The sequence below is a fragment of the Neocloeon triangulifer genome, unplaced genomic scaffold (genome assembly GCF_031216515.1).
Source record: "Neocloeon triangulifer isolate White Clay Creek 2 clone unplaced genomic scaffold, ASM3121651v1 ptg000013l, whole genome shotgun sequence".
NCBI classification, from domain to species: Eukaryota; Metazoa; Arthropoda; class Insecta; order Ephemeroptera; family Baetidae; genus Neocloeon; species Neocloeon triangulifer.
Genome location: NW_026775555.1, coordinates 4971266 through 4983814, shown reverse-complemented (window position 1 = coordinate 4983814; position 12549 = coordinate 4971266). Strand labels below are relative to the sequence as shown.

Below are 12549 nucleotides of genomic sequence, written 5' to 3'. Positions count from 1 at the left end.
TTCTCTCTATCTTTTTGCACTCGCCTTAATTATCTTTTAGTATAAACCATTGTGTTGCAAGAAAAGATCAAAATTTAAATTTTTTTTTTTTTTTTTTTTAAATGGAATTAACATTTTTTATTGCAAAAATTTCCAACTTTTTTAATAAACTTAATATGTATTAAAAATATTAAAATAATTAATTATTTATATTAATAATATCTGAAGTCCATGTATGCTATAATAATTTTAAGAAAATCTTAAATTTTTTAAAATTTTCTTTTTTAATTTAATTTCAATTTTTTAGTTTGACTTGATAAAAATTTTTCTGTATTTTAATTGAACTGTAAATAAATCATAAATTTTAAGTCGACAGTGACATTGGCCAATACATAATTATTAATGCTGAAAAAATTATTTTGTTGGTGTAGTTGTAAAGTGAATTTTATTAAGTTGGTACAGAGCACAGAGCAGAGAAACTTGAAAGAGTTGAGCCAGTTGAGGGGAGCAACGCAGCGAAATAAACAAAAATACAAGATCTGAAAAGCAGCCACATAAATTGTAAGTATACAAGATTATATTCATCTTCTGATTTTGTGTTGTAGGGAAATTTTCTAAGGCTTGTTATTGACTTTGCACAATAATATAAATCTGTTTTTCAATTCGCAGACTTTGCAAAATGCCGATAGACAAAAAGCGGCGAAGTCGCAGCAGAGAGCGCGACAGAGGGACCAAAGAACGCGAGAGAGACCGCGAACGCGAAAAAGACCGCGCCAGGGACAGGGACAGAGACCGCAGAGAACGACGAAAGTCCCGTTCCAGGAGTCGTTCCAGGGAAAAGGACCGCCACTCGGGCGCCGCCAAAGGAAAGGACAAAATAAAGGAAAGATCTAGAAGTCCACTTGATGGGAAGCCGAAAGACGAGCCGGCTGACTTGCTCTTCAAGGAAGAAACCGAGGAGGAGCAAAAGAGCCAGATAAAAAAGGAACCTCTGTCCTTGGAAGAACTACTTGCTAAAAAGAAGGCCGAAGAGGAAGCCAAGAGCAAGCCAAAATTCTTAACAAAAGAGGAGAGGGCGGCTGAGGCTCTACGGAAAAGGCAGCAAGAAGTCGAGGAGCAGCGCCGTCTGCAGGATGAGGAGCGCAAGAAGCGGATGGAATTCCAAAAGGAGGCCTCAAAATCCTCTGATGACCATCGGAGGGACGACAGAGATAGGGATTTTAGGTAAAACAGAATTTTTATATTAAAAAACGACTTGAAATTTATACTTGTTTATCAGGAGGCCACCTCGACCGGAAAGACCTAGGGAGGAAAGAGCTGATCGAGAGGAGCCGCAAGTTACGAAGGACAAAGAAAAGGAAGGAGAGGCCATCAAAGAGCGCTATTTGGGGCTGCTGAAGAAAAAGAGGAGGGTGAGACGCCTGAACGACAGGAAGTTTGTGTTTGACTGGGACGCCGGAGAGGATACGTCAGTGGATTATAATCCAATTTACAAAGAAAAGCACCAGGTAAATATAATTTTATTACTAAATTTTTCCTTATTAAATTTCTTTCTGCAGGTTCAATTTTATGGTCGAGGTCATGTTGCTGGCATCGACATCAAAGCTCAGAAGAAAGATCAGTCAAAGTTTTACGGAGAACTGTTGGAAAAGAGACGAACAGATGCTGAAAAGGAGCAAGAAGTGTAAGGATTAAAAAAAGTTATGTAACATGCCAAATACTAAACTAGCTTATCGCAGGACTCGATTAAAGAAACTTAAGCGGAAGGAGGATAAGCAGAAGTGGGACGACAGGCACTGGACTGACAAGGCAAGGGATGAGATGACTGAACGTGATTGGCGTATTTTTAGAGAGGATTATAGTATTACTATAAAAGGTTTGAATGCGTTCAGATTTCAAAAATTAAATTTTTTAATTATGGTTTTTGATTAGGTGGCAGAATTCCTAACCCCATTCGTGGTTGGAGAGAGTCTGGTGTCCCCGAAGAAATTCTGGACATCATTGACGAAGTTGGCTACAAAGACCCAACACCAATCCAGCGCCAAGCTATTCCCATAGGTCTTCAGGTATTGATCTAAATTTTATTTAAAATACGTGGCAAATTTATTTTCTTCTTCTTCAGAATCGAGATATTATTGGCGTCGCTGAAACAGGATCTGGAAAAACCTTGGCATTCCTAATTCCTCTGCTCATGTGGATCCAGTCACTTCCGAAAATAGTTCGCATTGAAGATGCTGACCAAGGACCCTATGCAATCATTCTAGCGCCCACTCGTGAGTTGGCCCAGCAGATAGAGGAGGAGACACTTAAGTTCGGAACTCCCCTGGGAATTAGAACCGTTGTTGTGGTCGGAGGTCTCTCAAGAGAGGATCAGGGTTTCAAACTCCGCTTGGGTTGCGAGGTAAAAATTAAATCATTAACAATTACTTGCATAAATATCAATTTGCAAAACATAGATTGTCATCGCAACTCCTGGTCGTCTCATAGACGTACTGGAAAATCGTTATTTGGTTCTGAGTCAGTGCACCTACATCGTTTTGGATGAAGCTGATCGTATGATTGACATGGGCTTCGAACCAGAGGTGCAGAAAATTCTCGAGTACATGCCAGTCACCAACCAAAAGCCAGATAACGACGACGCCGAGGATGAGAAGAAGCTCATGCAGAATTTCTTCACCAAAGACAAATACAGACAGGTAAATTGGATATTTTATAAATTTTACAGCAAACATTAATTGATACAATTCTAGACTGTCATGTTCACGGCTACAATGCCAGCAGCTGTCGAAAGACTAGCTCGAACGTATCTGCGTCGACCGGCCGTTGTTTACATTGGCTCGGCCGGCAAACCAACAGAGAGGACAGAGCAAATCGTGTACTTGCTCTCTGAGAATGACAAAAAGAGGAGACTGCTCGACATTCTCAACAAGGGGGTTGAACCTCCTATCATCATTTTCGTCAACCAGAAGAAGGGCGCCGACTTCCTGGCCAAGGGACTTGAAAAACTTGGGGTAAGACTTGATATATTTTCTGCTAAAATAGATTTTATTTTTAAATTTCAGTACAATGCGTGCACATTGCACGGTGGTAAAGGACAAGAGCAGCGAGAATACGCTTTGGCCAGTCTCAAAGGCGGCAGCAAAGATATCTTGGTTGCTACGGATGTTGCTGGTCGTGGTATCGACATCAAAGATGTTTCACTTGTCATTAATTATGACATGGCTAAGAGCATTGAAGGTATTTTTACAAATTGTATTTTCTTTATTCATCTTAAACTTTGTTGTTTGTTTCAAGATTACACTCATCGTATTGGTCGTACTGGACGAGCTGGCAAAACTGGTATTGCAATTTCGTTCCTCACCAAAGACGACTCGCCTCTGTTCTACGACCTCAAACAAATCATTATGGCCAGCCCTGTGTCTACGTGTCCTCCAGAATTAATGAACCACCCTGAGGCTATGCATAAGCCAGGAACAGTGGTCACCAAGAAGAGGAGGGAAGAAAAGATTTTTGCTTAATTGTTTTCTTTGCAATAAACTCATATTTTTAACGTCTTTAAAGGACTTTCTTTTATTCTGATGTATTAACATTGTTAACATTAATAAAACAGAAAAGGGTTCACATTTTAAAGAAAATTTATTTAAAATGTATTGTTTATATATAAAATCAAGGTGAAAACTATGATGTTGCCTCAAGAGCTGCATTGGTCAACCAAGGCATTGATTTCAACTTCAAAGCCACTGCACTGTCTTCGTGATTGCTTTTCCTAAAGAAAAATACATCAATGCAAGATGAAACTATTTCAATTTTAGTTTTACCAATAGTCGAGGAGCTCCAAGTAGTACAACAAAAGATCCTTGTTTTCGGGGCTGTTCACAAGCTGTCTGCCAACGGCATCCAAAATATCAGCTCTCCACACACTGGCAGTAAATAAAAAGTACAAAACTTTCATCCTTGTCTCTTGCTGGCTCATCCCGACTCCGCATATTTGAGAGAGGTTTTCTTAAAGGCTTGATTAGTTAAAGAATTTGAAATAAAACTAATTTTGTACTTATAATTGGAGTCAAATGTGTGCGAAGACTAATGAGAATTCCCGTGTGAAGGGCTGAAGTGAGGGTGGTGATTGTTTTCATAGCTTTTGCAGGAACATCTTCTTTGGTCAATGCAATGGGAAGCATTTGAACAAACCTTTCGTATATTGGATCAAATCCTCCACTGAAAAGGAATATTTTAATAAATGATTATATTTTCAATTTTCTTAGTTTACTTGTTCTGCTCGGACAACATGGAGTTTATACTCAAATCGCATAGAAGACCAAACAAAGGTGACGATGACAGGTCTGGCTTTTGCTTGATGCAAGTGGTGACTACAGAGTTTGCTAAGGGCTCCAACCTCAATCCAATAAAGTCCCAATACGAACGCCGTTCAATTAAAATTACTTCTAAGACCTCGACAAGTCTCTCGGAAATGTTCTGGTTACTGTCAAGGACACCTGAAATTTAAATTAAATTGTAAGATTATTCTAATAGGAAATTTAACTTTTAAAATTACTTTTGATGTAATCCAATATAATTTGAGCTTGATCCTTGGTTGGTTTGTCACAGAAGATGCAGGCCATCAAACAGACTGCCAAATTTTGGCCACTGCATCTCTTCACCCTTTCCTCTTCAAATGGTGCTTGGCCTTTAGATTTGTTTGATTTACTACTGGACCCTTCTCTCTGTATGTATGGAAAGTGGGCGAAAATGTGCCTGATGAAATTGTCTCGGAAGCTGCTTCTGAACCACTTGACCTGCACAGTTGTAAATAATGTTATGTAACATAATATGTGCGTTTCAAAAAAATACTTATTTTTGTTACATACCAATGATTCATCTGAACTTGCATTTTCTAAATATTGAAAAATCAATTGCATGATTTCTAAAATGCACTCCAGTAATTCAGAAGCCTCGTCAGAAATCAAATTTCCTGAAGATGAATTTTTAAGTAAAATCCAACAGATATTTTTAAAAAATTTCCTTCATACCTGCTTCCTTCTGCTGCCTTTGCGAGGGGCCAACTTCAACCCACGTCTCGAAAAGTAAAGGCATCAGAACGTTGACATAACCTTTCATCTTATCCGCATTGGAAAATAAGTCTTGCTCGACAAGAATGCCCGTCCCTGTGCTAAAAATGCTCGGGATGATGCATGGTTTCTCCCAACCATAAGGTGCAATGGGAATGTTGTATTCCGTTGGGTTGACCAGATAAAGACCTCGAGGGTGATTTTCCTGCTCTTTGCGAGGACTTAGTTCTGACGATGCCATCAACAGAGCGTGGAGACGACCCAGTACCTTGATCCTCCACCGAGTGCTTGTATTTGAGCTTTGCAGATTCATTGAGAGGGTTCGCTCAGGTGCGACTGAATTTTTCCTAATTGAAATTTGGTCCAGAAAGGCCGGAAGAAGTTTCGGAGCCGCTCGGGCCACTAGCAAAGGAGCTGCGGCGAGAATAGCGTCCAACATCAATAGGGAGTCCTCTTGAATTTCTCTATAATCAAATAGCAAATGAAATTTTGAGGAAGGAACAAAACTTTTAAATTATTAACCTATACAAATGTGATAGTCCTACAGTCAGGTATGAAACAAGTTCCGAGAGGAAAGGCTCTAATTTTTCCGCACTGACTGCAGTCAGGATAAAGTTTAGAAGCTTCAGGGACTCTTTCCTAACCGCCGACTCCTTGTCAATGCACAACTGGGCACATTTGCTGACGAACGAGCACAAATTCTGCACCAGAGTCTCTCCATGTGAAGAGGCCAGTTCGAGCAGACCATTCAAAGCTTCCACCCGCATACTTGTGTTGTGGTGACCACATCTACTAAGCAAGTCCTAAATTAATTATAAAATATATTTAAAATAAGATTTTGTCAAAAAAATTTGAGAGATACTTTGAGGCTGAGCTTCTTTTTGGTGACGGGTTCAGCATCGGCCTGCTCGGCCAGTTGACTTTGGATGACGATTTTCTTGATTTTGAAACTGGTGTCGGTGACATTTTGCCCTTTGGTCAGCGTTTTCTTCGCCTTCAGTTTCACCTTGGCCTTTTCTGACTTGAGAAACTTCTGATGCCTGTTATTTTTGCCCATTTTGCTCGCAAATCCAAGTCTCCCCTGATGGTACACACGTGCTTTTGTTTTGGCTTTGACGACGACCGGCTGTGCACGGACGACGGCGCCCTCTCTCCTCTTCGCGAGGGCGCACGCGCGTCCTATACGAATCGATACGGATCTTTGCGGGTTGCATACCCTCTGCTTTTTATGCCGACCAAAGCTGTCCTCTCTTCTACGCTTGAAAACGCGAAAGCTGCTGAGCGACCGCGAGCAACGTTGAATAAATAAATTTAGTATGCGCATTTCGATCGGGCTGACCGCGAGCGCTATTGTACTTAAAAAATTTTTTGACTGAAATTACATTCTCTGATAACCTTTATAATATTAAGGTACATTTTACGCATTTTTTCTATTTATATATGTTAACAATATTATGATACATTTCTTTTTAAATCTCTTGAATCTCAAGCGATTTGGTCAGTTATTCACAAATATTTCGTTTTTGCAAGAACACCTTTAAAGTTTAAGTTACTTTCTTGTCCACGACCTGTTTGAGACAAAGAGAGTAAAATACATAGATGGCAAATATAATTTAGTTAATGTTTGATGTTAAATTTCTTTTGGAAAATTAGATGGGAACTGGAGAACACTTATTACAAACGCAAAAATAATGACATACAATTCTTTGTATAAATAACACATAATTATTTTATTTGTGAAGCGGCAGGATTCAAATAAAATTATTACAATTGCGTTTAAATTTTCCCATCAGAGGTCAATATGAAAATTGTGCTTATTTATTCAAGCAGCTTCAAGAAAAAAGGTCAAATCAAAAGGCATGACATTAGATTTTGCAAAATCATTTGCGACTAAAATGATTTTTTTGATTACGCATATCTCTTACAATTATATTAATAGTTTGGTTGCATTTTACTAAATTAGTTAGTTAAAAATATAATTATAAAAAAATATTTTTATATACCTTATCGACAATCGGCACCGTCTTCTCTATCAAGGTGTCCATTCTGCATCTGCATATTGTACAACAATCAGAATCAGAGAAATTATGTCAGATTGTTGAGAAGCGTTCTGATTAGAGTAAAATTTTACTTGTCCCATTCAAGGCTAAAAAAAGAGTATGTAATCAAATTTGATCAAATTATGATATTTCATTTTGCGGCTCTTATATGAATTTATCAAACCGCAGAGACAATTAATTTGAAACTGACTCGAGAGATCAATTGTTCGCCCCAAAAGCACATTCTCCGCATGAGAAAATAAAGTAACCTGCAAAATCAATCATGCGCATTTGGTGCAATTATTTGTGCATGTGGCGCCTATATGATGACGTCACACGACCATGTGTTAGTTTTTAGTGAGATCGGTCGACCGCGCCGACCGCGGCTCGATGTGATGGACATTCTTAAAACATTTTATATTATCAAATTATTCAGTGATCGCGGATGTGTATGCGCAGAGAAATAGCTTCGTCCGCTTCGTGAATTGCAAAAGTGTGTTTTGAGCGAATTTTTAGAAGTGACCGCAGGATTGTGTCAAAAGGAGAGCGAATCGAGTTGAGACAACGAGGTGCGTTTCGCAAAACTTTCCGCCATTCTCTCACAAGGCCATCTCTATTATTTCTGAGTGCGAGTTGTGAGTATGAAAATATTGATGAGCATTAAACATCCTTTGGAATCTGGAACAGCAAAATATGAGCCTGAACCCAGCAACGTTTCTTTAAGAAAAAGTGATGAAATGAGCACACTGATTTTTATTTCGCTTGCATGGAAAAATCATGTTTTGCTGGCCCACTTTTCAACAGTTAAATTTGAAAAAAATCATGATCCAGTGGATTTATAGGTTTGTGACCACAGACAACATCCATTCTCCTCCGGAAAGTCTGGAAACTGTGCTGTTTCTTCTCCGGCCAGGGGCACCCCCAGTATCAGAACTTCGGAATATGATGGAGAGTGGAAATCTTAATATATAAAAGGTAAGGCCCAATATTATTTAATCGGGACGATCATATAACAATTGATGAGAATCATTTACCCCCAAGCATGAATTTGCTTCATTAAAATAAATTAAACAAAAAGTTTGTTGTAACAAATTAAAAAAATTTTAACTGCAGTTAAATCCTATTTGCAAAATATTTAAAAGCTTAATTTTACATCAGCAAATAATTCAAAAAGAGATGGTTTGAAATATTCAGCATCGCAAAAGTTTTGTCGCAAAAAATTTGTTTTTTGGTTCTTAAATCCACATTATGATCACATGATATTTTAAAATTATTATTTTCTAATATGTCAATTATAACTTGCATTTTACGCACAAATTAAAAATTTTGGAAGCTCAGATCAATTAGAGAAGAGATTCGTGCCCGTTATATTGAGCTTTACCAGAAATGTAAACATCAAAATCTTTTAATGTTATTTATTTTTATAAATATCATTTTTGATAATTTTTTGGCATCCAAGTCCTTAACGCAAGATATTATAAATGTTGAATTAAATAGGTAATTTTTTTATAGCAATCTTTCCGAGCGTGCAGGCAAAAAGCAGCCAATATATGGAGAGAGCAAATGCACACTTAAGTACGAAGCTGCGTTCCGCTGTCGGCAGTCGCGGCATCGATCGCAGACAAAACGAGCAGCCTTTCCTGCCTCTTTGCTGGCGCTCTTGCCTTCAATATAGCAAGAGGCTAGTTTTTTTTTTTTTATCATACCTTCATCGTTCTTTATTCCATATTTTTCAATGTATACAAATTCCGGTTGCTTCATCGTATTTTAAATTATCTCAGCAATTCCATTAATTCTTAAAAGAAATATGGGCATATATTGTTATTTTTGTATGTGCGCTTCTCAAAGAGAATTACAATATTAAATTTTTAGTTAAATTAGTTCGTAAAGAATTTTTTTTTATATTTCAACTATGAAATGAAAATATAGAAATATTCATTTTGTTCACCTATTCACAAAAATTAATTAACATAATTATAATTAATTATACACTAAAATCATCTATAATTGCTCCCCCAATAACATTAAAAGTTTTTCTCGCATTCTCTATATTTTTAAACAGCATTGTAGAAAAACCTTGCAATATATCACCTTCTCTTTAGTTTATTAATTTGGAAATCGGTCAACAAAAATATTTTGTTGGATTAAAAATTTAAAAAATCACCTCACGCGCGGTTGTTCTAGCTGCTTAATCACGCTGTTTTTCTCATCATGAAAAATAATTTCTCCGCAGAATTGGTATAAAATTGGTCTACAGAATGTTGTTTTTACATGAGGGCCTATTATATTGCGGGCGCTAGGAAGTTAAGAGCCATAGGCGAACTCGGTGCTGACAAAATTTATGCTGGTCAAATAAGTTATAAAATATTTCTCATTGTATTTTTAACAGAATATTTTGCTGCTAAATCTATAATATTTTATTGATATGTATTATATAGCATACTGTTAGAATGATTGCCTCTCATAGTTATTTTTATGAAAATAAAGTTTCTAAATGATAGTTTGATAACCAAAAATTCATACAAATTCATGACTGATTATTTCCCAGGAGAATGATATTTATTTGCAAACATGCAGCAAAGATGCTTATTTAAATTGCAAAAATTAAAAAAAGTTTCCTCAGCCGCCATAATTTAATATGCTAAATTGGACACTTTGCAGCTGAACTTTTGGTTGAAATATTTGGAAAATTGGTGAAAACACGAAACAAAAATATTATTTTGCAGAAAATTTCTTTTTCGCTACGTGAAAGAAGATTTTGACAAACAGTCGCTTAAGTAACAGATTTTTAATACACTCCATATTAAGAGGTCTTTGCATAAAAACATCCAAACACCACACTGTGTTATTTTTAATGAAGTTTCATGAAACCGTCGCTATGGGCTGCATTTTATTAATTCAGAGGAATCCTCTGGCAAGCTCGTAAAAGAGGGATGAGCCGCGCAATAAAAAGCAAAGAGCGCCGAGTTATATTCGAAATCTCGGAGAAGGGTTGAGCTCGCTTTGTATATCAAACTCGGGCACCCATGCGTCGGCCGCGCATAATTTCATATGAATAACTAGAAAGAGATGATCAAACGCAGCCAAGAGGAAAGGGAAGAGCGCATTTATAGATAAATAGAAATTGGTCTTTCGAGAGAGCGATGAAGCTCAAATGGAAATAAACGCGGCTGCGAGCGAGGGCGTGTTTTAGATAAAGGATGCGAGGGGAACTTGACAAGCGGGTTTCATTTATATATGCGGAGAATATATATATATAAATCCCCTAGCGAGCGAGCGAGCAAGAGAGCGAGCGAGCGCTGTATAATTTATCGCGGCGTCCGTCGGCGGCGCGTAATTTTCTCTCTCCCTCCTTTCCAAGGCCGAAATCCACATTTCGAGCCGCGACTGAATAGAATAGAGAAAAGCCAAGAGCGGCTCTCCATTATTAGAGTGCGCGAGAGAGAAGAGAGGCCTTCGGAGAGAGGTTTGGCAACGCTGCCGCCGTTATTACATAGAGCCTCGCTGGCTGCCTTTCTTTCTTTTTATTTCTCTCTCGCGCTCGCTCGCTGCTGCGGCTCGCGGTATATAATATACCTGTGCATGTTCCCATGACAGGCATACTAATGCATTTTTATTCCATTTGATACCGCTGCTGCTGACAACATAAAGGAATATAATATTATAGAGCTTTTGTGCCTCTCTTGCTGCTCGCGTGTGTTATTTTATATTGCAGCCTCAGCCTCTTTTGTGCAAATATCACTTTTTGCCCAGATTGGGTTTCAAACGCCTGTTTGCGCAAACAGCCCTCGGCTCGAATTATCATCCTTACAGCATGATGTGTTTGTTCCATCAAAAATGGTTTATTGTTGGAATAATTCCTTATTGGTCAAATATCATTGAAAAAAAAATTAAGTAAAAAACAAATTTCGCGAAATTTTTGCAAAAAGAAAGTATAAAAATGGAGGTTTGAATTTATTTGTGAAAAATGTCTTTGCACTCCCAGAGAAGAAACCGTACTATACTTATTATTTTAATATCAAAAACTCATATTAAATTTTATGAAAAATTATAAATTACAAGTTTTGACGTAGAATTAAAACAATTGGTTTTATACAGATTTATTTGAATATAATATCATTGCTAATGTGCTCCTTATTATTGAAGACTTGAATACAATTTTTATTTGAGAATTTTATCATTTCATAAGATCATAAAAATATATTAAAAATCTGGAGCCTAATATTAGCCGAATTGCGCGCCCACTCTCGGATCCATAAGTGCTGGCGAGTCTCTCTCCTAATTGACGCTCTCACGGCACACGTGTGTGCTTTTGGCCGCCGAGCTTTTGCTTTCCTGTGCCAATGTGAACGACCAATCACGTCTGACCTTTTGTTCTCTAGCTGATTGCATCCTGCTGTAATTGGTTTTCACGCGCCCTCTCTCTCGCACTGTTTCTGCTGTGATGTGACAAAAGGCTCCACTTGAATCCAGTTGCGGAGAACTTGAGGCTGTGTAGCGTATAATTAATGAATGTCTAATGGGAGGTGCGAGCTGTCATCAAAAGGGTTCTTTTGATTTTATAGACCCACATAAGACAACCAATTAAGCTATATATTAAAAAAATGCAATGGTCAACCACTTATTCTGATCAAGCGATAAAATATGCAAACAATAACAATTTTCTTCGTCCTGTTTGATGCGTTGTTTTTTTTTTTAGCCAATTTTAATAGTTAAGGACTCCTTATTTTACTAAATGTATATATTATAAATGCAGGTCAAAATTGACGTTTTTCGCTCAAATCCTTTTTGGCAAAAGCTCAAGAATAACAAAAATTGACTTCAATTTTGTGAAGTAAGGATTTCGTTTTTACTAAATGATAATTTAATTCCTTAAATGCTCTAAAAGGGGTGCGTTTCTTCTAAAAAATTACTTGATACTAGTTTTCCCAAAATCTTGCTCCAAAACACACGTGCACAATTATTAAAAAAATCACTCAAAACAATAACAATTACATGTGTGAAACAGTATTTTATCTTTATTTGAGCTCTCTGATTTTGAGAAAATGACATGCAAGACGCTCAATACATAGCAAAAATCTAAAGTTGCTCTGATTGTTGTGAATATTCATGTGATGGCTCGGACCTTTCATAGTCCTTGATACAGTAAATATTTGGTCTCTATATATGATAGTTTTTAAATACATAATTATCTTTTCTCTTTTCTGTAGTCTGTGTATAATTTTGCACTTATACCTTTTTATTTTTATTTTTTTTTTTGTTAGGAAAACTTTTTGAAAAACTGGCAGCCATTTCATTGTACACGCTCCCTCAAGCTAAAAGAATAGTGCAGCACTGATTCACTCCTTAATGGCTATTTTATCATTTATATATGGACAGATAAATGTAACGCGAGGAAAAGAATCTACCAAAAGCGGAGAAAATAATATTTATTTGGAAAGTCAAAACACATCGAAACCTTTCGT

General features: G+C 37.2%; 2 protein-coding genes across 2 annotated transcripts; one reads left to right on the top strand and one right to left on the bottom strand.

The window, feature by feature from the left end:
- Nucleotides 1-432: 432 nt before the first annotated feature.
- Nucleotides 433-3533, top strand: LOC132198678 (probable ATP-dependent RNA helicase DDX23). Its single transcript, XM_059622835.1, has 11 exons — nucleotides 433-540; nucleotides 649-1203; nucleotides 1259-1487; nucleotides 1539-1663; nucleotides 1719-1855; nucleotides 1912-2045; nucleotides 2102-2380; nucleotides 2436-2675; nucleotides 2730-2990; nucleotides 3042-3216; nucleotides 3274-3533. Exons 2-11 carry the CDS (start codon nucleotides 659-661, stop codon nucleotides 3495-3497), a joined length of 2349 nt encoding a protein of 782 aa, XP_059478818.1. The 5' UTR covers nucleotides 433-540; nucleotides 649-658; the 3' UTR covers nucleotides 3498-3533.
- Nucleotides 3534-3596: 63 nt separating this feature from the next.
- Nucleotides 3597-6171, bottom strand: LOC132198679 (testis-expressed protein 10 homolog). Its single transcript, XM_059622837.1, has 9 exons — nucleotides 5908-6171; nucleotides 5568-5848; nucleotides 5007-5509; nucleotides 4845-4948; nucleotides 4532-4772; nucleotides 4247-4472; nucleotides 4031-4194; nucleotides 3798-3981; nucleotides 3597-3745 (listed from the first exon to the last, which is right to left on the bottom strand). The coding sequence occupies exons 1-9, from the start codon at nucleotides 6100-6102 to the stop codon at nucleotides 3658-3660; spliced, it is 1986 nt and encodes a 661-aa protein (XP_059478820.1). The 5' UTR covers nucleotides 6103-6171; the 3' UTR covers nucleotides 3597-3657.
- Nucleotides 6172-12549: the final 6378 nt, after the last annotated feature.